This window comes from Vulpes lagopus, chromosome 18 (assembly GCF_018345385.1).
Source record: "Vulpes lagopus strain Blue_001 chromosome 18, ASM1834538v1, whole genome shotgun sequence".
NCBI classification, from domain to species: Eukaryota; Metazoa; Chordata; class Mammalia; order Carnivora; family Canidae; genus Vulpes; species Vulpes lagopus.
In genome coordinates, this window is record NC_054841.1 from 39,300,429 (window position 1) to 39,327,398 (window position 26,970).

At 36.3% G+C, this 26,970-nt stretch overlaps 2 protein-coding genes across 3 annotated transcripts in view; one reads left to right on the forward strand and one right to left on the reverse strand.

Moving 5' to 3' along the window:
* MACROD2 (mono-ADP ribosylhydrolase 2) overlaps positions 1–26,970 on the forward strand; it is a 1,912,080-nt gene that overhangs the window by 168,918 nt on the left and 1,716,192 nt on the right. The window lies entirely within an intron of this gene.
* LOC121478266 (zinc finger matrin-type protein 5-like) lies at positions 74–10,668 on the reverse strand. Its single transcript, XM_041733208.1, has 2 exons — positions 10,566–10,668; positions 74–722 (listed from the first exon to the last, which is right to left on the reverse strand). Exons 1-2 carry the CDS (start codon positions 10,666–10,668, stop codon positions 82–84), a joined length of 744 nt encoding a protein of 247 aa, XP_041589142.1. The 3' UTR covers positions 74–81.

Here is a 26,970-nt window from a genome sequence, read left to right on the forward strand (position 1 = left end):
AGAATCCCCAGTATGAGCCCTTATCTTTATTTTCACTGACACATACCTGACCAGATGGGGGTCAAAGTGGGGATGAAGGTCTCAGGCCCACTGGACGCTGGGCTGCAGGGGCCACCCCCTGGGTGACGGTGCCCACAGGGATAAAGGCAGCTCCTGGACTGGTGGCCAGCCTCTGGGGTACTGGAAGATGGTGCTTCTCATGGGTTCGACCCTGCCGCTCAGAGCTGAGCTCAGCCACTTGGCTCTCTTTTCTAACCAGTCTTCTAGATGGCCCTCGGGGAGTTTGACAACATCTAGTGGGCACTCCTTGGCCTGCCTCTCCTCCTCCACCTGGATACTCAATTCCTGCAGGTCCCTCTCTGACATGTGGGAATATCTGCAGTTGGAGCCAAAGTCACACTGGCCTATCAATAGAAACCTCCTGCAGGGCTGCTTGTTCTGTTCATCTAGCAAGATGGCAACTGCATCTCGAAATATGTCATACCAGACCTTCTTGGCCTTGAGGTGCTGTAGCCCATTTAGGTGCTTCTTGTGGTTGTGGAGGTTGTCCTGGAAGGAGCAGTTGCAGTAATTAATGCTTCCCCATGGCCACTTACACCAGGTGCTGTAGCTGCCTGGTTCCACAGGGCCCGATGGCTCGAGCTCCTCCTCCTTCTGCCTATGTGTGTCTTTAAGCCTAAAGTGATTCTCTTGTAGTTGACATATTGTGCTATCTTGTTTTTCTTACCCATTACACCATTTTTTGTCCTTTTTTTGGAGAATTTAATACATGTACAGTTTATATAATTATATATAGCTAAGAAGTTACTATTCCTATTTTGTTAATTTTTTCTTTTTTTTTTGTAGATATGTTGTTCCTTGTTCTTATCCTACTGTTTCATGTGTGTGTCTTTTGGTATCATACTAATGGCTTATAGAACTCACTTATCATTTTTTTTTTGTATAATTACTACAGGATTTTCCCATGTCATTATCATGAGGTTTATATAAAATATGTTCAAGTTATTATACCCTTCTTTAATAACAACTTAATTTTTTGTAAAGATTTTATTTATTTATTTGAGCGAGAGAGACATGGAGCACTAGAGAGCACAAGTACAAGCAAAGGAGAAGGGCAGAAGGAGAGGGAGAAGTAGGCTTTCTCCTGAAAGGGAAGCCCAATGTGGAGCTCAATCCCAGGACCCCAGGATTGTGACCTGAGCCACCCAGGTGCCCTGATAACAACTTAATTTTGATAGGATTAATAAACTTTACAATTTTACTTTTCTTCCTCCTTACATTTTAGGTTATTGCTGTTACAATTTACATGTTGTATATATTGTGTAACTATACCAGATTATGATCGTTTTTGTTACTTCTACTTTTTTTAACTTTTAGAGTTCTAAGTAAATTATGCATTACTGTTACCATATTGCAGAATCTAACCATGAATGTATATTTACCATTATCAGTGAGATTTACACTACCTTTTAGTGTTTTTATGATGTTAACTAGCATTTTTTCAGCTCCACTTTAGAGTTCTACTTCAAAGAACTGCTGTTAGCATTTCCTGTAAGGCAGGTCTGGTGATAAGGAACTAAATGCCACTGTATATAGGGCTGTTGAATGGCTGTGCAGCTTTAACAGGAGGTCTGGTTAGGTTGACAGGCTGAAGGCTGTATTGAGTGATGAGCAGGACTACCAGTTAGATACTCTGCCCAGGTGTAATGGCGGAAGCAGCTCTAAAGCTGGTAAAACTTTTTTTTTTTGTCTTAACTCCAACTGACTCACACCATAAGTTCCCTGACTGAACAGGGCCACTGGGTTTTCTCTGCCATCCCACCTCTGGCTCAAGTGCCACTATGCCACACAACTTCTAGGAGTTGTCATCAGCCCTTCTGGTCATATGGGGTCAAAAGACACTCTCCACAGCAGGTGGGACAATTTAACAGCTCCCTTGCCTGAGAGGCATCAAGCTACTCTCAGTTTTCCAAACAGGTGCTAGTTGGGGGCTGGGAACCACCCTTTGCCTTGGCTACAAATTAACTACCAGCCTATTTATATTATACCATGGGAATGCTCCATGCCTTGTACTGGCTTTGCTGTGGGGTAGACAGCTCTGCTGGCCCACCTCCCAGCTTGAGCACTGCTGGGCCACACTGCTTCTGGTTGTCACCAGTCCTTCTGGTCAGATACCACTGGAAGACTATTCTGGTTTCTTTTCTTTGAATCAAATTAGAAATTTAATTTCTGCTTTTTTAGATGTACTGATTATTATAGGACAGGTAAACAGCAGTCCTAGTGAGTAAAAAACAAGAGAGTTGGCTGCTTATTATAACTGAATTCTTGCCACTTGAATCAGAACATATGATCCCCACAGGTTTAATGCAGAGAGTGTATTTTGGAAGACAAATTTCTGGTTCATTATGGAAATACTTTTGGATACATTCCAGGTTTACTCTTTCTGATATTCTATTTTGAGAGCATTGGGCTATAACTCCCAAACTGGCCACTTGGTTAAACTGGAATATATTATTCAGTGGTACGATAAAAAATACAACTGCTAAGGGTTTCATCTTGGGATCCCTGGGTGGCGCAGCGGTTTGGCACCTGCCTTTGGCCCAGGGCGTGATCCTGGAGACCCGGGATCGAATCCCACGTCAGGCTTCCGGTGCATGGAGCCTGCTTCTCCCTCTGCCTGTATCTCTGCCTCTCTCTCTCTCTGTGTGACTATCATAAATAAATAAAAAATTAAAAAAAAAAAAAGGGGTTTCATCTGCTTTTATTTCTTTGTTTCAGTTTTAAGAAATATGTATATTTAATATATAATAATTATAAACATATAAATATTATATTAATATAAATGTATAATGTATATAGGTTATTAAAATTGCCTGAGGTATTATTCAGGCTCTTGATTATCTCCTTTCAATCTAAAAATAATTATGAAGTAATAAAACTGCCATAGAAAAGTAAATGTTGAAGTAATTAATATTTCATTATTTCCCTTTGTTTATTGTTATTTTCCTGTTTATGCTGGCTTGAAATTATACTGGCTCACATATGAATGTGGAGATTAGTGACAGTAGATGTGCCACTTTAATTTCTGCTGCATCTTAAAGGAGTAATGATAAATTGCTTGAATATCAGAGATTATGCATAGAATTCGCAGTATAAATCAAGTGGCCAATGTTATGTTAAAATTATTTCATATATTATGTGTACTGTAAAAGAGATTGGTAATTTCATATGGATATTGTGTTAATCATATTTGGCTTAGATGCAACACATTTCTCATCTGAAAATTTATAGAGAATGACTATTTTTCTTTTATTCTGTAATTTTTGTTAATTTATTTAATTTGTTCTGCCATTTCTCAATTATTTGATTATTAAGGTAAAGAAAATGATGAAACTTTTTGTTAGGTTCTCATTACTTTGCTTTTCTTCATATTTTTAAAAATTGTGATATAATATACCTAATCCAAAATTTACCCTTTTAAAGTATACACTTCAGTAGATTTTAGTATATCTACAATATTGTGCAAGTATTATCACTGTATAATTCCAGGACATTTTTATCACCTGAAGAGAAATCTTGCACCTTTTACCTGTGTCTTCCCATTCCTTATTTCCCAACTCTTAGCAGCCACTAATCTCTCTGTCTCCATGGATTTGCTTATTCTGAACATTTCACATACATAGAATTATACAATCTGCTGCGTTTTGTGTCTGGCTTCTTTTATTTAGCATACTGTTTTCAGGGTTCATCCACATTGTAGCATGTATTCATACTTTATCCCCCCCCCAGTTTTATTGAGATATAACTAATATATAATTTTGTATTTACAGTGTACAGCATAATGGTTTGCTATATGTATGTATTGTGAAATGATTACCATGATACATTTAGTTAACATCTGTTACCACACAGAATTACAAATTCGTTTTCCTTGTGGTAAGGACTTTTAAGATCTATTCTCTTGCAACTATGCAATACAGTATTGTTAACTACAGTTACCATGTTGTACATTACATCCCCAGAACTTATTTATATTGTAACTAGAATTTTGTACCTTTTGGCCACCTTTAGTCATTCCCTATCTCTTTTCTTCTTATGGCCAAATAACACTCTACTGTATGGATATACCAAAATTGTTTATCCATTCATCATTTGATGGGCACCTGTGTTGTTTCCACTTTTTGGCTAGTATGAATAATTCTTCCAAGACCATTTATGTGCAAGTTTTTGTATGAATATGTTTTTGATTCTCTTGGTTCTGGAAGTGGTGAAGTTGTACAAATTTACGAATATACTGTAAACCACTAAAATATTAAAAGGACGAATTTTGTGGTATGTGAATTATAGCTCATTTTGAAAATATGAAGAAAGCAAAAAATCAGTTCTTAGTAAAAACTTTCCTCACTTTTATTCTACTTTGGTAATAACATAGTCAAGAAATGACAAAAATAAAAAATTTATTAACAAAATAAATTAGTAAAAATTAGAGAAAGCAAAGAAAGTAGTGAAATTGCTCTGTTGTATGGTAACTCTGTGTTTAACTTCAAGAGGAATGGCCAACCTGTTTTTCCACTGTAGCTACAAAATTTGACATTCCCACCAGCAATGTTTGAAGGTTCTGCTTTTTCCACATCCTTGCCAACACTTATAATTTTGCATTTTTATAAAAAACTAAAGCCATCTTTTGAAGTGATATGTCATTGTGGCTTTGAGTAGCATTTCCCAAGTGACTAAGGATGATGAACATCTTTTCGTGTGCTTACTAGCAATCAGTGTATCTTTGGAGAAATGTCTATTTAGATATTTTTTAGAATGTCTTTAGAATATCCTTTTTTTTCAGATTTGTTGAGGTATAATTGAGAAATGAAATTGTCAGAATAGCCAAATAACCTAAGTGTTTATTTTTTTAAAAAGACTTTATTTATTTATTTATTTATTTATTTGGGAGAGTGTGAGAGCCAGGGTGGGTTGGGGGGCCAGGAGGAGAAGGAGAGAAACCCAAATAGACTCCACTCCAACTGTGGAGCCTGACATGGCTTCCATCTCAGGACCCTGAGATTATGACTTGAGCTGAAATCAAGAGTCAGACACTCAACCAATTGAGCCACCCAGGTGCCCCAACCTAAATGTTTATTAATGGATGAATGGATAAAGAAAATGTGTGTTATATATTAAACATATAAAAGATACTATATAAAAAATAGGATAAAATATGTATATGTATGTAAATATGTATAATAAATGGGATAAAAATTTTTATGTTTTATATATGTGTGTATATAAAGAAGATATATATACATATATTATAAATGGAATATGACTCAACTTTAAAAAAAGAGGGAAATTCTGCCATTTGTGACAACATGGATCAACCTGGAGGGGATGGTAAGTGAAGTAAGCCAGACAGAGAAAGATAAACACTGCATAGTATCACTTATACGTGAAAACTTTATATAAAAAAAAGTCATAGAAACAGAAAGTGGAATGTAGGTTGTCATTGGTGGCTGGTGGGCAGAGAAAATTAGGAGAATCTGGTAAAAAGTATAAACTTTCCTTTATAAGATAAATAAGATCTGGGAATCTAATGTATACTTGGTGACTGTAGTTGATAATACCGTATTGTATAGTCAAAATTTTATAGGATTGAACTTTAAGGGTTTTTACACACAAAAAGATAAACATATGAGGTGATGAGTATGTTAATTAACACAATGGGGGGGACTCTTTTCAGAATGTATACATATATCAGCTTGTACAATTCAGATCCCTTGCCCATTTTAAAATTAGCTTATTTGTTTTTGTTTTTGCTATTGAGTTGTAGCAGTTCCTTATATATTTTGGATGTTAACCCCTTAGTAAAATTTTCTTTCATTCCATGAAAAGATTGACTTTTCATTTTGTTGATGATTTCCTTTTCTGTGCAAAATCTCTTAAGTTTGGTAGTCCCACCTTTTAACTTTTCTGTTGTTCACTATTTATTGCATCTCACTGGAGTATCAGTTCCATGAGTGTGGGTATCTTATGTATCTATATGCAGTATTTGTAATTGTGCGACACATAGTAGTTGCTCAATAATAGCTTGTTGAGTGAATTGAATGCATTGTTGTACAGGGATGGGACATAGCATTTTTATCTCTTTTATGATAGATATTTCTTGAATCATGGCTTGATTTGGTACCTAGAAATCACAAAACTGTCAATTAAAAGATCTACCTTAACTGGAAAAGAAGTATTTCATTCTCTGTAAGTTTTTTACATGTTCTGAACCGTTCTCAGATGTTAAAATATCCTCCGTTCATATTCTGCAGAATTCTGTGTAATAGACTTTATTAGAAAGTGGCTCATTTCTTCTCAGTGTGTTCCTGGAAAAAAAGTCAAACTCAGTCCCAAAGGAGTGGTATAATTGGTTGCTGTACATCTGAACTTGGATGAAATATTAATTTAGTTATGGATATGACCAACAATTTAATTCAAGCAGTATTTAATGGGTACCTGTGTAGAAGTTACTGCTAGATGCTGGGGATAGAAATGTTGATAATGTCATTAAAGCAAGTACATATATGTATATATATATATGTTTTTTTTTATTTTATAAAATTATAAAAATAAAAAATAAAATCAAGACAATTTAAAATACAAAGGTCTACAGCATAATAATTCAAAGAATTGATTTTAAGGTCAGAATCCTGGGTTCAGATTCCAACTCAGGTGCTTGCTAGCTCTAGAGACTCTGGTGAACTAGTATTTTTAAGCTTCAGTTGCTTTTCTAAGTGATGATAATATTGCTTACCTCCCAGGGTTTTTGTGAAGATTTAATGAGAAAATGTATATAAAACTCCTTTGCACCTACATAGTAAATATTTATTATGCTATAACATATATGAACTAGAGTTTTGAAACTTGTGTTTTTCAAGATTTTTTCCCATAACTGCCTGACTTGGCTGACTTGCTATTGGAGTGTCTCCCACCTCACTGGCAAGCCCAGCACATAGTAACATACAGTGCCTTTACCAGCTTTTCTCCCCCACAGCATATAGCTCTATTTCTGATCTTTCTGATGCTCAGCCTAGTGGGGCTTGCTAGCTATATTCTGACAGATGTTTTCAATGCTGACTGCTTTATTGGATCCATAGGGGTTGTTACCAGATTATTTATAATCCACACCTTCCTAGGTTCTTTGGGGAATTAAAGTAGGCATGAGAAGAAAACATTCCCAGGTCAAATAGACCTGTATAAAATTAGTCTTCAGTCAGATTAATATGAATTTTTACTTTTGCATATTCCATCAAAAGTTTTGCCATTCTCTTAGTGATTAAAAATGTGGTAAATGTGTCTGTGTTTTTAACTGACTATATTAGACCTTAAGGAATACAATGTAAATTGACTATATAAAATAGAAAATTTGATGGAAAAAAAAAAAGAAAATTTGATAGAGATTTTATGAAGTTGGATTAAATGATCCTGTAGAATTTATTGAATCATATGTAATGCCACCAACAAAGAATTCAGCAGTTGACAATTGAAGCAGAGAAAATTGATGAAGGTAATGCCATTAAATTCTTCAGTTGAGACTAGAATGGCAAAGGATTAAGAGATTATTTGGAAAACTGATGAAACCCTGGAATATTTCTCTTAGATGACATTTATTACTGCCTTTTATGAATTAAATGTGAATTGACAGCTGTTATATCACAGTATTATGAAGTAATTTTAGGAAAATCAACAAAAACCTTTAAGTAGTTTATTCTTTGATCAAAAAATTATCATAGTTAAAATCATAACTAAATTTTGTTAAATGTAACATAAAGACAGCCTACTTTTATATTTATCCAGATTCCTTTTTCAGATGAAATCCTTGCTGTAAGTGGATTCAAGTGAATTTTGTAAGGACCAACTAGTCATAAAGCATCACTCTTTACTACCCATTCTTTCTTTCCCTATGATCTTTTCTACCTAGGGACACTTCAGTTAGGATCTCTCTGGTTCTGATGACTGAATTAAAGCAAATGCCCATCATTTATTTTCCATATCCCATGAACCAGCCTTCAGCGGTCTGAATCCATCATGTGATATAAAGGATCTAAGAAGTTCAGATCCAGACTGTGGTACTTAGCACAAAGCTAAGATGGTGGTAATTAATCAAATTAGGTAGCTCATTTTATGGAATAAACTTGAAAGGTAGAATAAAACCAGATCATGAAAGAAATATTGGTCTAAAGGAAATGAAATTTATCCTACAGGTTAGTGTTTCTCAAATTGTGGTATATAGACCATTTACATTAATATCACTTGTGATATATGTTAAAAACTCTAATTTTTGCTCCCCATCAATGGATTAGAATTTCTGGGGCTAACTCTGGGAATATACATTTAAAAGATATTTTTATGTGATTCTTTTTTTAAAAGAAATTTTAGAGCCTGCACTTGCAAGCACTTGCACAGGCATGCACCTGAATGGGGGGGAAGGGCAGAGGGGGTGACACCCACTGAGCATAGAGCCTGTTGCTGGGCTTGATCTCAGGACCCATAATATCATGGCCTGAGCAGAAACCAAGGCTTGGTTGCTTAAATGCCGGAGCCACCCAGGCACCCCTCTTTGTGTGACTCTTATATACACTATTATTTTAGAGCCCTTGATAAGCACAAATAATTTGAAGAATTGTTCCCTGCATTTTTCTTTTTTAAAATTAAGTGCTTCCAATGGTATATTAGAAAACCTTTGTTACAGTCTAAGAACTTTGAAGTAAAGTCCTATTTACCTGTAATTAGAGTTTCATTAATTGTTTGAGATACTATTTCTAAGCTTGCTATAAAGACAAATGAATATGGTTCATATGTTAACTCTGTATGTGGAATAGTTTAAAATAGCATAACACTTATTTCCATGCTTTTTGTTATAAAAATAATTTTTCTTCGAAAGTGTTATCTAAATCTTTTCAGTTTTTTCACATGGAGACCCCTGCTGTTATGCAACATTGAAATAACAACATTGTTTTTCACCCATTAAAATACCACTGCAAGATATTGTGAATCGGCTCATTTGCCTTGCCTTTTTTTTTTTTTTAACAAATAAGGCAGTGTTTTGAGTTATGCCAGATGTACAAATGAGAGATTTGAGTGCACTTGTAGAATTTAAATTGAAATGCTAATGAGATTCTGACAGGCAGAGAAAACAACACAGCCTACATTTTCATCTGTTTTATTAAAGTCATTATTTAACTGGAAAAACACATTATTTAGAGCTATTTATTTATGTGGCATTTGTAATTCAGCTCTTAAATTTTATCCAATTAAAGTGCTTCTCATTCCATTTTCACTTAATGTGGTAGATTGTTTTGGGCATTCATCTTTTGCTCTGTTTCATTCAGTTGTAGAGTGGCAGTAACTCAATTGAATGAATGCATCTTTCTCTTTTCTGTTTTTTTTTTTTTCCTAATGCTTACATGTGCTGCTTCATGCTGTGGTGCTACATTGACATCTTTATTTTTTATTCACAGTAATTCTATCGAAATTTCATGGTTGATTGTCACACAAGATTTTTTATGGTTGTTTTATGCTTTGGTTATTTCATTAGTATTAGTAGATTGTGAAAGTAAGGAAAATAATACTGTTAAACAAAATCAAACTTTTGAGAAGGTAAATTGATCTTAGAGATGATTGAACAGGGGACACTAAGCCTTAAAAGTACTTATTTCCACAAAGATATCCAATGCCTTATGAGAAATATTTCTAATTTTTAAAACTTTTAATTATCTATTTGTACAATTTTTTCAATCATTTGTTTTTTTAATTGTTTTTGTGATTTTTGAGATTTATTCAAATGTCTTTATTTTGAACATTGACTTAAAGCAGGTTTTAGATTTCTTTTACTTATGTTTACCACCCTGCCTCTCAAATGAGAGTAAAATTAAAGTATTTGTGGTTATAGAGGTTTAAAATTTCATGTACATATACAAAGTCAGTACATTTGGAGGAAGAAGTACTGCAGAATTTCAAAGGCTAGTGTGAGTCTCGTTGAGGTCAAGCTCATGTTGGAATGCAGACATTATGGGAGGGTCTAGAAGACAATGTGTCTCCTTGAGAAGGCAACTGCTATGAAGAGAGAGAAATATGTGAGTCCAGAATCATATAGATATCATCACAAATGTCAGATCTTCTTTTTATTGTATTTTACAACAGGTTTGGAGATTCTTCTATTGTTAGAATGCTTAAGTTATTTCAAACTGTCTATGATGCTTTTATGAAAATCTGTGGTAAAACAAGCTCTATTAGCATAAAAACCATTTCAGTAAATGTTCAATGACTAAAGTCTCTATATTAACTGGAATTTGAACTAATGACTGTCAGTTCCCAGACATTTACACAAAGATTCTCTCAAGGGTCCTCTATTAAGCAGCATTAGGGACTTTCATACACAGAACTGTTTCTTTGTATCTGAAAGTTTATAAGAGGGAGACTCCTGAAGGTCAGTGAACTGAGAGTCTGAGACAGCTCTGGTTCAGACTATAGCACACATGAACTTTGTGAACCTAGATGCGCCACTTGTGTATGCTCAGATTCTTTACCTGCAAAGTGAAGAGGTTGGTGGTGACCTTGAAGAGTGCTACTAGCTCTGTAACTCTGTGATTCTTTTTTTTCCCGCCATTCCTCTTCCCAGACTCCAGTCATTGTCTTATTTACATAGTTGCATTTCTAATTATGATTCTTTTACTGACCCTCAAGAAGCCAGAGCACATAACATTTGAATGATAATTTGGTTTATCACATCTACATACCTTCTTAATATGGTGTCCAGAATTATTTTTGAAGATATATATTTGGGGTGAAATTCCTAATTAGTATTCAGGATACCTATAGAAAATAGCTTTTGTAGGTACAGTTAACTTTTGATTATTTATATTAATGTGGGATAAGATGCCTAACTGAAATGTACATGAAGACTTCATGCCTCATTTCATCTTTAAATTTGTCTGTCTTTGTAAGGAGTGTTTGAATGGACTAGTTTGAGTTTCATCTTCAGCCCGGGCAGAAAACTGCCTTAAGCATCTTTATGTAGCTTTATTTTTTTACCCATTGTCCCACTTTGCTAAAGGAAAAAAAAAGGATTCATTTCTGAACCATAGGAATTAACCTCATTTTATCCATTTCCCCCACTCTGTTCAGTGTTACATTATACTCCTGCTCATGCCATCCTCATCTAAGTGTCCGTCTCTGTGCACATTATTTCATAAACATATCCTAGCTTTTGTGCCTTTACTTATGTTCTTATCCTTTTTTTTTTCTTTACTCCTGTGGCCCTCAAATATGCTTTTGACTAAATCGTATTCTTCTTGTAAAGCCTAGTCTTCCAGTCCTTTATATTTTTCCTAAACACATGAGCCTTATTGTCTAACAGATTGATTCTAGATTCTGGTCCTACAATTTGATGACTCTCTGATCCTGAGAAAAGTACCATAGTCCCTCTGATCCTCGGTCTTCTCATCTGAAAAATATGAATATCCAAATCTCAGGATTGTTTTAAATTTTAAATACTATATATTTCTGATATTTGATAAATATTCAGGTAGTAATAGCATATATCAGTGATTGAAAAGAGACAAAACCCCTGTCCTCATAGAATTTACATTCTGGTAGGGATAGATAGGTAAATTAAGAACAAAATACATAGTATCAGAAGTGGCACAGAGAGGTAGGGTGGAGAATGCAGAAAGTGAAGGAAGAGTGAGGTTTCAGTTTTAAATAGGGTAGTTTGAAAAGGGCTTACTGAGAAGATGGCATTTGAGCAGGGACTGAAAAGAGCCGGGGGATATTTGAAGAAAGATGATTCCAGGCAGAGGGAGCTACAGGTGTCAAGTCTCTTATATGTATGGGTGAATGGCATGTTTGAAGAACAACAAATAGATCAGTTGGCTATTTCAGATTGAAACTAAGGCAGAGAGAACAAGGCCAGATCTTGCAGGGTCATTTAGGTCAATTTTTGTAAGGACTTTGTTTCTAAATGAGATGGGGAATCATTGGAAAATTTTGAGGCAAGGAGTCATGTGATATTATTTTTTATAACTATTTTCTGGTTTCTGTATAGTTTTGGGGGAAGGAATAAATGCAGATATTGAGTAGGCTTTTGAATACATTGGGTGAGAGCTGTACAAACCAAATGTGTCTGACCTATAGTAGACATTCTGTAATTGATAATGCTTTCCCTCTGACTTCCCTGTACTGCTACCTCTAGCTAGAAGTTATTTCTTGTTCTTTGGAAGTCTCTATTAGGGCACACATCACTTTTTGGCCATTTTCCTTATTTATTCTGCTAACCTAAACATTTCTTTTTTTTTTATTTTTTATTTATTTATGATAGTCACAGAGAGAGAGAGAGAGGCAGAGACACAGGCAGAGGGAGAAGCAGGCTCCATGCACCGGGAGCCTGATGTGGGATTCGATCCCGGGTCTCCAGGATCGCGCCCTGGGCCAAAGGCAGGCGCCAAACCGCTGCGCCACCCAGGGATCCCTAACCTAAACATTTCTTGAGGGCAATTTCTTGACTCAATTTTACCTATCTTTATATATATCCCATGGAGTCCAGTGCAGACATTATACAAATTATTATCAAAATATTTTGATAAGGGCAGCACAGGTGGCTCAGTGGTTTAGCACCGCCTTCAGCCCAGGCCGTGATCCTGAAGACCCGGGATCTAGTCCCATGTCGGGCTCTGTGCATGGAGCCTGCTTCTCCCTCTGCCTGTGCCTGTGCCTCTCTCTCTCTCTCTCTCTCTCTCTGCGTGTCTCTCATAAATAAATAAATTAAATCTTTAAAAAATATTTTGATGAAATGAATAAACTTGTGAATATATCTGCATAGATTTGGAAAAACATACAGCAGAATATCTTGCTGGGGCATTGGCAAGACAGGTTGGTGAGAGTGACAAACCTATGGTAAACTCTGGAGTTTTTGGAGGCATAGGTATAGGAAAGAAGTATGCCCGATACACGTCAGTCTGATGTGAGATATGTGCAAAAAATGAGGCAGTAAATACTTTGGCTCCTCTCTTAAAGAGGGTTAGATGAGTAGCAGGTTGAAAGTATGTTTGGGATCTGATAAGCAATAGCATCCAAGAGAAATGGTTAGTAAGTGTGGAGGACAGGGAAGTAATAGCTCAGGAAACACATGGTTGTTTATCTTAGGATATATTAGCAGGAATTATTTATTTTTAATAAGTAGGACAGATGTGGGAAGAGACACTGATACTGCCATGTGAGGGATGTCAGGACAGGTCCAGCTAGGCATGCTGTCTAGGGACCTCGACCATCTTCATTTGTGATTCATGCAGATGTGTAGCTTTGGGGTCTGATGTGATATAGTGGAGTGCCTAAGAGTTGGAAAATGCAGGTAAAGGAGTCTCCTCATAGGAGGCCCTTGGAAATATAGATGAGCTACTGGCTGACCTCTGGGGCATCTCTCTGTATAGCAAGTCCCTATCCTTCAGGGGAATTGAGATAGAATTGAAAATAGACTGGGGGCTTAGGATGGTGCTGGATCCTTTTGGATTCTTGCTTCTACAAGTGGTTGAATACCCAGCTCAGAGTTGCTGAAACAAAAATGATCCTTGTTGATTCATCTAACTGAAAAATCCCTATGGAGTTATTGCCAAGCAAACTTGATCCACCTGCTCAAGTGATGTCACTGAGGACCTGACTTCTTTGTAGTTCTCTGTGTCCTGGCTTTCCCAGTCATCCTCATCTTTATAGTGTTCTCTTGGCACCTCCATTTGAAGTATTTTAAACACCATATCCTCAGTACAATCTTATCTGGTGGAAGACAACCTGTCTTTCTTGGCTAGCTCATATGGAAGCTCCAGACTTTAGTCCAGTTGGACTTAAGTCATGTGTCTATCCCTAGCCATTTATTGGTAATGAGCTAGGGTTATATTGGTAAGCATAGGTCTGAGCCTCAGACCTATGAGGGATGAGTCAGGGATGGAGTAAGTTATATCCCAAAACATGTGGGCTCTGTGGGGTGAGAGTAGACACCTGGAATGAAAGTTAGGCTGCTTTTATTAAGTAGTCTAGAGGGTGGGGTGTGATTCAGATCCATGAAAACTTCAGATGTCTACTACCAGGATTACATTGTCAGGGTCCTAGAAGGAAACACCATTTACCTGAAATGGTTTAAATGAAGAGACTTTAAGGAAGGGGCTAGTTATTAAGATATGGGCAGGATTAAGGGTACAAGCAATGGCTAACTGTTCCTTTTGATCAGCATCAGCAGGAAGGTGTTACCATCCCTAGGACTTAGTGATCAAGCAGAGGAAATAGTGTTAACAGAGCCAAGTAAGAAATTGAGTTACGGAGGAGAAGCTAGAGTTGTAATTGTAGAGGAATGCAGCCAGAGATGGAACACTGAAGCAAGGAGGAATAGAGAAGAAATATCTTCACCTTTTTCTCTTCTCATCTTCTAATCTGCTGTACCACTCAACTGGAAACCAGACAGGAGAGGAACCTGTATGATGTAATCCTTAGGGGGGGTCAGCTTTCTGGAACGCATATAGGGCAAAATACGGATCTTAGAAGGGGTCAAATGGAGAATAAACAGCACAGAAAACAAATCAGAACTTCAGTCCAATAATAGGGAAATATATTGGGAAGAAAGATAAATTGCAGGTAGAAATTTAGGATCTAGAGATTCATTATCAGAGGAAGGTCCAAGAGAAAGAGGGCTGGTCTTCCTTAAAGAGCATAATGAGAGACTTCAGTGATATGAAAGGGGGACTGAGCCCCAGGTCAGTCTACTGTAGAGACTTGATTCCAAGCTCTGCCCTTGTTGGGGGATGGATACCTGTTTACTCATCTTATTCCATATCATAATTTGCCTGGGAATGGGGGGTGTGGCTGCTCCTGAAAGTTGGAACTCATTGACACTTTTGTTTATATTATTGTTCGGTCCAGGTTGAGATTTATTCCTACTTAAGCTTGACTTGAAAACTCTCAGGAGAGTTCAAATAGTTGACTAAGTGAAGTGAAGAAGGATGACTCTACCAGTCATTATCCAGAGGTCATTCTGTGGGCTAGATGGTAGTTGCTGTCACTAACTGCTGTGATAAATACCTAAAATATTGTGTCAAGGGGTTAAAGGCAATGTAGATTACAGCAGAAAGCTCAATTTGTGGCTGGCAACAAGATGGGAAGCAGAAGTAGTATAGCACCAACTCCACTGAAGGAGAGGGCAAATAACAACCTTAGTCAGCTGGGTCTGAGATGAGAATGCCTGATGCAAAGTTGGGAACCAGAGGAGGACTGGGCTGAGCAATAAAACTGTTGGCTGAGCCTAAAATGATTTCAAAGCAGAACAAGGGTAGGATTGTTTAGTAGTGGAAAAGAAAGCTTGGTTTGATGCTTAGAGAGTATTACATGATTTTCTTTTTTAAAAAAGGCCATTAGTTATTACATAATCAAGCAGTACAAACATATCAGCAAGTTGAGACAGTCTTTATCTAGGATTATTAGATCTACAGTTCAGGTGAGAGAATATTACGAACTTGCTTATCAACCTTTGTGTAATGAGAGCACAAAAGTGAATGAAAACATATCCAGTCTGCAATGAAAGAGAAATGTAATAGACACAGATTTTTTTCCCCTACTTTGTGGACCTAAGCCTAAATTTAACTCGAGTTCATTTTAAAAGGAGCTTTTTAATTCAGGCTTTTAAAATGAAGGATTTGCCTATTAATGGGAAATATGCATTTTAAGATGAGCTTTATTTGGACTAGTAGGGGAGTATGAAGCGAGGAAACTAGTTGGAAAAAGAGATATAAAAGAAGAAAAGCTATAAAAAATTGTTAAAAATGGAAGGATAACACAGCCAACTCCACAGCCATCTGCCCAAGAAACATTTCTCTTTGCCTTATTTTCCCTTGCTTTTGTGTTGGCCATTCTCTGCTAGGTTCTTGGACGCCTCCTCCTCCTATCTTCCCAAGCCAACTCTTCCTGTGCTTCAGGATGCTAGGCACATGCTGGCTTCCACACCTCTTACTATCCTCCTCACTCCCAATGTTGCCCCAGATAGATTTGTGGTATGCAAATCTGTGTTATGATGTACTTATCACATCATGTTGACGTAAGTTTCTGATGGAAAATCTTCTTCATTACACTGTCATCCATTGAGGGAATGAGCCAATGAAACAATGGGTATTTATACAGCCAGAATAAATAGCTTCAGGGAGAGCATAGAAGTATACTAATGAACATTGCAGTGTGACTGAGGCATGCTGAGGGCAGAGATATAGCTGGACTTTGGGAATAACTGCAAGTAGAAGGTTGTATGCAGTTGGGACCCTTGCTATATTTTATTTTGGTTTCTTCACCTCTTTTTAGTGTCTCTTACTCTTTCTCTGAAGAATGGCCTACATTCAGAAGATATGGTTGCTGACAGCTCTTAAGATGTACACAATAAAGCTTTGTCACTTTAGAACGACTAAATCCTTTAGAAAGACTGAAGATTCTGACTTGACTTTCCTGTTCCCAAAGTCCTTGGTTTCTCAGAAATGTCCCAATTTGGGATAGTTGTGCCCTCCTCCTGCTTGATCGTTAGCTACTCTCATTGTAATCATGTGTGTGCATGGTAGTTCCTGTAGCCAGATAAGATAGTATATGCTTCACACCCAACACATATTAGTCTGCCATGGAATAATGAACATTTTGAGGGCCCTGCTTGCTAGCATGTGTAGCTAACTTTGGGCCATACATATTTATGAAAGGGAATGATAATGAAGACAAGTGCACTAAATAGTTAAACTTTGGTTTGGTGTTTGAACTACTTAATATCATTATTCTTATTGGAGATTTACCTTCTTTGTTCTGTTTTCTGTTGGCTAGCATTATGATGCATTCTTTACATTTTTAAGCATAACTGACAGGAGCATCAAAGTGGGAAAGATAGTCTGGATAATAAAAACAGTTGACTTGGGAGCAAAAACATGCTGTGGTTAATTGATAGAGCAAAGATGTTGCTGACTAACTGAAAATATTTTTAGTCTTCTAAAAGGTATTACTAATTTCTTGCAAGTGAATTTTTAAATGCCACTTTCAACTGAAAATTTTCTTACCAGCTTGCTATATGGCCCTCAGGGACGACTGACATTAAAGTGAAAGAAACTGGTATGTTTGTTACTCATACCAGGTGAGTAGATGAGGATAAAGCTAGTCAGCCTTTTAAAAACGTCTTGTATACAACATTAAAATTAGTGTGCATGTGTGTAGCTTATATTGATGAAAGCTGATCCTAGATGTTAGTCAAATGTGTAGAATTTACATTACAAAAAAGACAGGAAAAATGAGCTTAATTCTTTTTTCCTTTTGTAAACGTCCAGGATGGAGGATGGTGAGTGGTGATCTCTGGCCATCGGTCCAATATTATGCCTACTTTATAACCATTTTTTTGGGAGCTGGATGTAGATGTGTGTGTGGTGGGGAAGGAGTGTACTCTGGGAGTTAGTTATTAAAGAGGAGACCTCTGATAACTTGATATTGAATGAGTTTATTGGTCTGTCCCCTTTAGATACAAATCCTACAGAAGCAACCAAAGAGGAACGATACAGGGTGGATTACATGACAGAACATTGCTTCTAATTTGAATCTAGGAGCCTCTGAAGCCAGATATTAGATTTGATGGGCCAATCATAAGAGTTAGGAGCCTATCCATTATTTCTGTATCAACCACTGGGTTTCTTATAATTCAGTTAGAATCTTGATCTTAACACTTTAAAAATCTAAAACTCTGGTTATTCCTACTCTATGTTAATGTCAATATTTGTCCATATGTATTATATAGTCTGCTGGTGGAGTGTATGTTATTTCTATTTCTGGTTTGGCAAGAGACAAGAATTAATCAGCTTTTCTCTCTTACTCTCTCTTTTTTCTCTACTTCTCCTCTCTCTCTCTCCCTCTTTCCTTAAACATGCTTATCTGTAAGAATTCATGAAGCCAAAGCGCCTTTATATATTACCTTTGTAAATGACCTTAAGGAGGATTTTTCTGCATTGACAGGAACTACTCACCTCAAATATAACCGTTTTTATTTATACACCTAGAAGCTAAATAAGGGGTTTCTTTTGTGTCATTATAATGCAAGTTGGGCTTCTTTCTTTTCTTTTGCTTTCTTGCTTTCTCTCTCTTCTTCTTTAGTAAAAGAACATAGCAACGTTTCACCTTTGGTTGTTACTGAAACTTATGTTCAGGCAGAAAGTAACTTTGAAAATTAGTTACCTTGGGCACCCTGGTTGGCTCAGCGGTTTAGCACCGCCTTCAGCCCAGGGTGTGATCCTGGAGTCACAGGATCCAGTCCCATGTCAGGCTTCCTGCATGGAGCCTGCTTCTCCCTCTGCCTGTCTCTGCCCCCCTCTCTCTCTTTCTCTGTCTTCCATGAATAAATAAATATTTTTTTTAAAAAAGAAAGAAAATTAGTTACCATAAATAGAATACAAATAGCTTTTTCCATAAAATAGATGCCTCTCTTCAGGAACTTTTGATTCCAGTCTGTTAATATTGCAAATGTAACTGAAATAGACATTATCTGTGCCATATGTGCACCAGTGGCAAGGATTCTGCACTTACAGTTTAGCTAGAAAACTTGGAGGGCAGCCAAGTGGGAGCACTGTAATAGTCTTTTAAGAAGTTGGAATCTGAAATAATGTTTCAGGAAGAAAAGCTTTCAGTTTAGACAGTTGCATAGTTAACAATTAGTCCTGAGAACTAACAATTGTCTTTAGTCAGTGAAACCAACTTCTAATTTTATACCGGAGTGGAGTAGATAGCTTGCATAGCTTAAATGCACAGTAAACTCTTGATTTATGCTATCCAATTCCTTAGCAAAATCTTGTTTTTTGTTTTCCTCATTGACATTTTGGTGTAGTTCTCTTTGCTGATTGGTTGATATACGTCATGTCAGTGTCTTACTTTTTCACCTGGCTTTCAAGTGTAAGTTTTTTCCATATTCTTAATTTTGAATGACTGTATATATTTTATAGTGCTAATTATATATCAGACTATTTATTTTACATGTATTAATTTATAGTAACAGGATTTGCTGTTGCTTACTTAGCCATTTCTTTGTATCTATCCATCCATTTTAACTATCCGGTAGTTTCTTTTTAAAAAAAATTTATTAATTTTTATTTTTTTTAAAGATTTTATTTATTTAGTCATGAGACACACACAGAGTGAGAGGCAGAGACACAGGCAGAGGGAGAAGCAGGCTCCATGCAAGGAGCCCGACGTGGTACTTGATCCCAGGTCTCTAGGATCACACCCTGGCCGAAGGCAGCGCTAAACTGCTGAGCCACCGGGGCTGCCCTATTCAGTAGTTTCTCACAAGTTTAGTATTATAAATATCACAAAAGCAAACATAATTAAGGAGGCATTTCCCACATTTTAAAGGGTCTTTGCCCTAGAGTAGTTTCCTAAAAACAGAATTACTGGAACAAAGTTTAAAAAAATTTAAGGCTGTTGATACACATTACCTTAATACCTTTCCTCATGGTTGATTACATTTCTGTAATAATTTATGAGTGCTTAGTTCAGTAAATTGTTGTCATCTTTTCATGTTATATTTTAATATCTTTGCTAATTTGATAGCCAAATATGTATTTTTCCCACTTTGTTTTAATTTCCTGTGTTTTTTTTTGTTTTTTTGTTTTTGTTTTTTGGTAATTTCATTTCCTCTTTTGTGAATTACTTATTCATGCTTCTTTGCCTGTTTTTCTCTTAAAGTTCTAGGCATATTCTTATGTCTGCAGTTCGTTAAGTTCCTTAACTAAGATACTAAACTTTGTTATATTTGTTGAAAGTATTTTTTTCCAGCCATTGGCCTTTTAGTTTTGAGTATTTCCTTTTATATATAAAGGGTGTTTATATGTGGATGTGCATGGTGTGCGGGTTACTGAGGTGTAGCTGACATATGTTTTTGGTTTTTATTTATTTTTATTTTTTTATTTTTTAAAGATTTTATTTATTCCTGAGAGAGAGAGAGAGAGAGAGAGAGAGAGAGAGAGAGGCAGAGGGAGAAGCATGCTCCATGCAGGGAGCATGATGTGGGACTCGATCCCGGGTCTCCAGGATGCGCCCTGGGCTGAAGGCAGCACTAACCCGCTGAGCCACCTGGCTTCCCTGTTTTTGGTTTTTAAACATTTCCTCCTTTTTGATTGCTTCCTTTTAGAAAAGCCTTCCATTTCCAAAATAATTGTTAAATTATCTTTTTTCTGTGGATTTTTTCTGTTTAATTTTTAATCAGTGTAGAATTTATTCTATTATATGTGTTAGCTTTCTGCAAGAATTTCAAGGAGCTAGAAAAATAATTTGTGTTTTACTTTTCTCTTTCAATGAATTGACTAATTAATATTTGGAAAAAAGTCTAGGATAATCCGTAAACCATACAATCAGCTTCTTATTTTTTTTACAGTCAGCTTCTTAAATATTGTTTTAAAGATTTTCTCTTTGCAAAGTAGAAATTGAGAATTGAATTGAGAATGTAATTAGGTACATGACCTTGCATATTTTTAAATATTGCATTTAAATATTGTTTTAAATATTATATTTGTTGTATTTTTGTCTTTTCTTTCATAACCAAATTTAAGAAACTAACTATCTAACCTTCCTTGTTCTTAGAGGTTCTGTATGGCTCACTGAAGATGGTTTCTTATCCCTAGACTTTTCATCTTCATACTATAACTCAAAACAGAACTTCTATGAGGTTTCCTGGTAGATAAAAAGAGTGTTCTGATGGAAAGTAAACAGCATTCATCGATGTCAGAAGTATTTTTTTTGCTAATTGTTGTATTTACTATTTAGTTGCATGCTAAATAATAGTGTTGTTTAATCAGATATAAATAATGTTTATTATAATAACAATAATGCCCATGATGTCATTAGAAAATCAGTATATTAGGAATGAATATCAAAATCTAAAAGTAGGATGGCTATATATGCATGTTGCATATAACAAATATACATATATATGTTTTGTTAATAATTTGTGATTTAATAAAGCTGATCTTAAAAAAATGTTTATCAACAGATTTGACTATAATACCGATACTTCCAAATAATTTGAAATTTCCAAAATTATATAAATGGGAATCTTTGATCTCCAGTAGTAATTTTTCTGTTAATTATATTAGTACTAATTATTGGATAAGCTTTTTTTACATTTTAGCTGCATATTAAAAGCAATGATAAATTAATATAAGTACAATGATTTGGCAGTGTTGAATAAATTGTTTCCTTTTCCCCACCCAAAGGGATTGTATTTAAAATACTTTGTAATCCAAATTCAGTGACTCATCTTTGAGGTTGGTTTATTACCTAGATTGATTTGTGTTGAAACTGGTTGTTTAAGATCTGACCACATCCAATTTTGTACACTGTTTTTGAAATGTAGGAATTTGGAAATTTTATTAGAATGGAAAAGAGACTTTTATAACTTATTTTCCTTTTACTTTGGTTATTTTTGTTCTTTGAGAATTTTTCATTAAAAATAATTGCAGTCTTTGGCACATTGAAGACAACATAATTACTGAATAAATCTTTCTAATTATGTCTCTTTTATAACTTTCTTTTGCTTATTTTCTTCATTGTTCAAAAGAAACATACTAGTTAGAGAGTGGTGGAACCTAAAATTTTAGGGTCAAGGAATGGCGGAGGACATGTAAATAGGAATAAAATGAGAGAAGCATAGAAGTGTTTTAATAATATAAGTATTCTACAGACTACCTAATTATAGAGAGGAATAGATTTTTTGTTCTCAAGGAGATCATGGAACAGACTTAGGTCTAAAGGAGTTTGAGGTTCCCAAGTGCCTGGATATATTAGAACTCTCTTTAAGTAAAGGCAGCACATATAGTAAAATTTTATTTTTCTTAAAAAATTGTAGACTCTCAAAAGATATGAAAAATGACAATAGGACCTCGTATACTACATAATTCTGAATTAAAAGTGTTTCTTCAAGATGTGGAAATTATAGAAAATGTTGTAGAGAGAAGAAATGCTATATAACTAACTGGGTTTATACTCCAGAGTTAAAAAAAAAAAAAATGGGGAGGGGAGTTTAAAAAACTCATGCAAAAATTAGATATGATCAAATATCTGGAACAGGAATACAGATTGGGACACTGATGAACAGCAGTCTAGGCCATGGCATTATTTCCTTTTCCAGGGTTCGTATTGTCAAGTTCATATTGTCAAGTGCTCAGTATTCTTTCCTGCTTTGTCTATAAACATTTCTGGAATCCTTCTTAAAGTGACACTCTAGGTAGCTACCACCATTTGATTGATATTGTAAGAAATGCAGCCTCTTTGACATTGCAGTCTAGGAAAAGGTATCTCAAAATAATATAGGTTTGAGAGGCCTGTCTCTGTGCTAAAGGCTATTAATCAAAGCCCTTGGATCCAATAGTTAAATAAATACAAAGGCTTTTAACTTTTATATTATTCAGCCAGCATTTTTCTGTTTTATCCAACTAGGATAACTTGTGAGATGTTATATAATGTTCTGTTAGCATCTAGATCACAGTGTCTATAGAAGTAATGAGGTCTTTTAGTTTAACAGACTACCCAAAAAGGTAATCTTGTTGATACAGAGCACTGGTTCTCTACCAGAAGCTATTTTTTTTCCATAGAGAACATTTGGCAATGTCTTGTGACAGGGTGTATGCACTACTGGCACCCAGTGGATAGAGACCAGGGATATTGTAACTCTCCACAACAAAGAACTATTCAGCCCATAATGTCAGTGTTCAATGTCAACAGTGCTGCTGTTGAGAAATCCTTATCTAGAGTACTAGTTCTTGATTAGTAGCTTGTTAGAAAAGCACATTGCTATTCTTCACTTCCAGTCTAGTGAATCAGAATTTCTAGAGGTAAAGCTTATTAGTTTATCTTCTAATTAGTCCTTTGGGTGATTCTGATGTTACTTAAAGTTTTAAGACTGATTATCAGCCTATCTTGATATATACGTACATTCAAGATTAAGCATCAAGCTTGTACCAGGAACTTACCTGAATGCTAAAAAACAGCCTTTTCATAATCAGTTTGGTTTTGCCATCTTACCTAAATGGACCTTGTTTCTTCTTGGAGGTCTCAAATCTTCTGTTGTCTATTACGTTTGTTGTTTAACGTGTGTTTGTTGAGTTGTATTCAGCTTTCTCTTCCTACTGTCTACTTGTTGGCATTCTTACAAGAGCTTTTTTTTTTTTTAATCAATAACTTGGCTGAAGAGGTAGTTATCATATTTATCAGGTTTTTAGACACTGCAATGATGGTAAGTGTTAGATGTTAGAGACAATTCTTTATTCTTGATAGGCTAACAATAACATGGTCATAGTTGTCAAATTAAAAATTCCCATTATAGGGACACCTGTGTGGCTCAGCAGTTGGGTGTCTGCCTTTGGCTCAGGTCGTGATCCCGGGATCTGGGATCAAGTCCCACATTGAGCTCCCTGTGAAGAGCCTGCTTCTCCCTCTGCCTATGTCTCTGCTTCTCTCTCTCTCTGTGTCTCTCATGAATAAATAAATAAAGCCTTAAAAAAACCTTCCCATTATATCCACTATACAAGCAATTCTTACTTGCTAATCAAAATTAGGAACATTCTTAATTAATTGAGTGGATTGCACAGCAGGAAGAGATTTTCAGTATTTGTTGAATTGAATTAAAAATATCTCTTAAAGGGATCCCTGGGTGGCGCAGCGGTTTAGCGCCTGCCTTTGGCCCAGGGCGCGATCCTGGAGACCCGGGATCGAATCCCACGTCAGGCTCCCGGTGCATGGAGCCTGCTTCTTCCTCTGCCTGTGTCTCTGCCTCTCTCTCTCTTTCTGTATGACTATCATAAATAAATAATAATTTAAAAAAATTAAAAAAAAATATCTCCTAAATAATTTGGAAGAATGGTGGTGATAGAGGGAAGTAGAAGAGAAAGGTAGACAATATGCTGACTTACTTTGGACTTGGTGAATATCAAGTGCTGATGCACACTAAAGTAGAAATCCTCATCAGTTGGCATGAAGGAGAAAGAACAGAATCAAAGGAATGGATTCAAGGGTCACATAACTGACAGGAGGGAAGAAGAAAGGGAAGGTGACAAACCAATAAAAGAAATTTTGTCATGGAAGAAGTCATAGGAGTTTTTTGTTTTGTTTTGTTTTTGTTTTGTTTTGTTTTGTTTTGTTTTGCAAACACACAAGGGTTTATTTACAAGCTCAAGCTTGAGTCCAAGTATACCTGACACAGTGGAGCAGGGACTTGGACCATGAGGTGGGTTTCAGCTTAGTTTTATGGGCTGGTCTAGGGGACCTCCAGAAGGGGTGGAAGAATTTCTCAAGTTCTGTTTACATTCTGATATGGGACTTTCAAGGGCATTGAGCTCTGTTCTCATTCTAATATGGGGCTTTCTAGGGCGTTAAGCTGTAAGCTGTTCTTTTTCCCTGTAACTGAAGTAATGTAAATTTCAGGTCTTATTCACAGGGGCCTGGGATGACTGTATTTGTGCTAACGCTGAACTTAAAGTGGAATGGCCTTAATTTTCTCGGCCTCCACATTTCCCCCTCTCAGAGGAACCTAAGGAAGGACCCAATCATGGGTCCAGGTTGCTCTCAGAGTGAGCCAGGGGGAATGATTAAATCAGGATTTGAACCAACCTTGTTGCAGTTCTTGCTCCCGTTTACATCCCAGTGAAGTAGCAGCATCCTAGTTTAAGGCAGCACATAATCCCCCCCTTTGTTGTAAGAAGACTAAGTCTAATCCCCTTCTATTTTGAAGGACAACCTCAGACTAGGGAGTCTTGGAGGTAGGAAATAAGTGAGAACGGCGCAGTCTTAGCTTTAGGGGATTGTCCTTGTCTGGTTGGCTTTTCCATTCTGGAACAAAGTCCTTGAGAACAGCATGTGGATCAGCTGGCTGGACGTGGGTGTAGTGGACCCAGGGAGTAATCCCGTCGACCTTGAGAGGGGTGGGAGTGGTCAGGATCACGATGTAGGGTCCCTTCCAGCGAGGCTGAAGTGTCTGGTGTTGGTATCTCCACATGTACACCCAGTCACCTGGCCGATATCGATGGGGGTCCGGGGTGGCCCAGTCTCGTAGAGGGCCCTCAGTTTAGGCCACACCTGGTCAGGGTGGCTGTCTGGTTTGTCCCTGAAGATCACGGCCTTAACCACATGTGAAACCCAGCAGTTAAGCCTCTGCCTTTGGCTCAGGATGTGATCCTGGAGTCCCTGGATCAAGTACCACATCAGGCTCCCTGCATGGAGCCTGCTTCTCCCTCTGCCTATGTCTCTGCCTCTCTCTCTCTCTCTCTCTCTCTCTCTCTCTCTCTGTGTCTCTTGAATAAATAAAGCAAATATTTTTAAAGTAAATAATATATATAGTATATGAATATTTGAATAGAGGTACACAGAATAAGTGGGAAAAATCAGTAGGTTTTAACATAAGTGCCGCTTTCTGTGGATCTGGTAATATGGAGAACAGAAAAACAGAACATCTGCAGTAAGCCTTCTAGATGAAATGAGGGCAACTGAAGCCCATTCCACAATTTTTCTGATCCCAGATAGCCAGGATAATTATGGAAGGGTGGATGGGGTGGTGGAAAAGATAGGAAAGTCTCCAAATAGGTTCACATCACCCACTCACAATATGATTGGAGAGACCAGATTTGGATAAACTCAGTATAGATTTAGTGTAATTTTCTACTGCTTCTGGTAATTATGCAATTCTGTATTTAGCTCTCTAGATTTCTTCCTTCATTTCTTATCTCTCATCTTAGAAGAATGGCTCTCTTCTGATATATTTATCATAACTTTCTCAAGGCAATGTGTCCATAATGGGACATACGCAATAATTTTAAGTGGCAGACAATTTTTCAATTTAAATTATTATTTACAGATTCTATGCTTAGAACAAGATTAAGGATTTTTTAAAGTAAGTGGATTTTTAAAATTTTTTTTTATGAGAGATCATGGGCAAGGGACAAGGGGAAGCAAGTCTGCTTCCATGCTGAGCAGGGAGGCCCATGCAGGGCTCGATCCCAGGACCCTGAGATCACAACCTGAGCCAAAGGCAGACACTCAAACGACTGATCCACACAGGCAACCCAAAGTAGGTAGATTAAAGGTAAAGCTCAATTTAAAAAAGGAAATAAATGGTAGTGCACATTTGCACAGATAAGATCCTCAAGAGAATAAGTTAATGACAGAAGTCTAAGAAAGATGGTGTTAAGGAAATACAGCTTCCTTAAATTTCATTGGCTTTTAACCATTCCAGACTATTCCTAGTATTTGCCTAAATTTAGTAAACTTTACATTTTAATGGTCTCTTTCTTTTCTATTATCCATTACGTCAACGTATAGAAAAATATAGCAAAGAAATTTGAAAACATTTTTCCTCAGTCTATTTTCCACCTACCTTAAAAAAATTTCTTTTCCACTGGCTTCAGAAGCTGTCATTTTTTTTTTTTTTTTTTTTTTTTTAGAAGCTGTCATTTTTAGCATTTAGATTAGCAAATGCTACTTTGGTCCCTTTTATTTGGTTTTATTTATTTATTTATTTATTTATTTATTTATTTATTTATTTATGAATTTGTCCCTTTTGTTTAATCTTTAATTGGTGTTAGCCATTTTAACTTTAGGTATTTCTCACATGTGTAGAAATATTATCATTTACTTTATTGTATCCTTAATATAGTCATTTCTTACTTAAGAAAAATATCCTGCAGTCTGAAAAAGTGTACTGATTCAGTTAAATCACACCCAGACATACCCTTTGAAACATAAGGTTACATAAAACAAAGACTGTGATGTAAGATTAAAATTAAATCTTTTACAGGTAAAAATACAAACACTTCATTATATAATTGAGAATATAGAAAGTTGTCTAGCTGTAGCAGCTCAGTTTCAACTCTTTTTTGAGGTACCCTTTGCAAATGTTTTGTTAATAGAAAA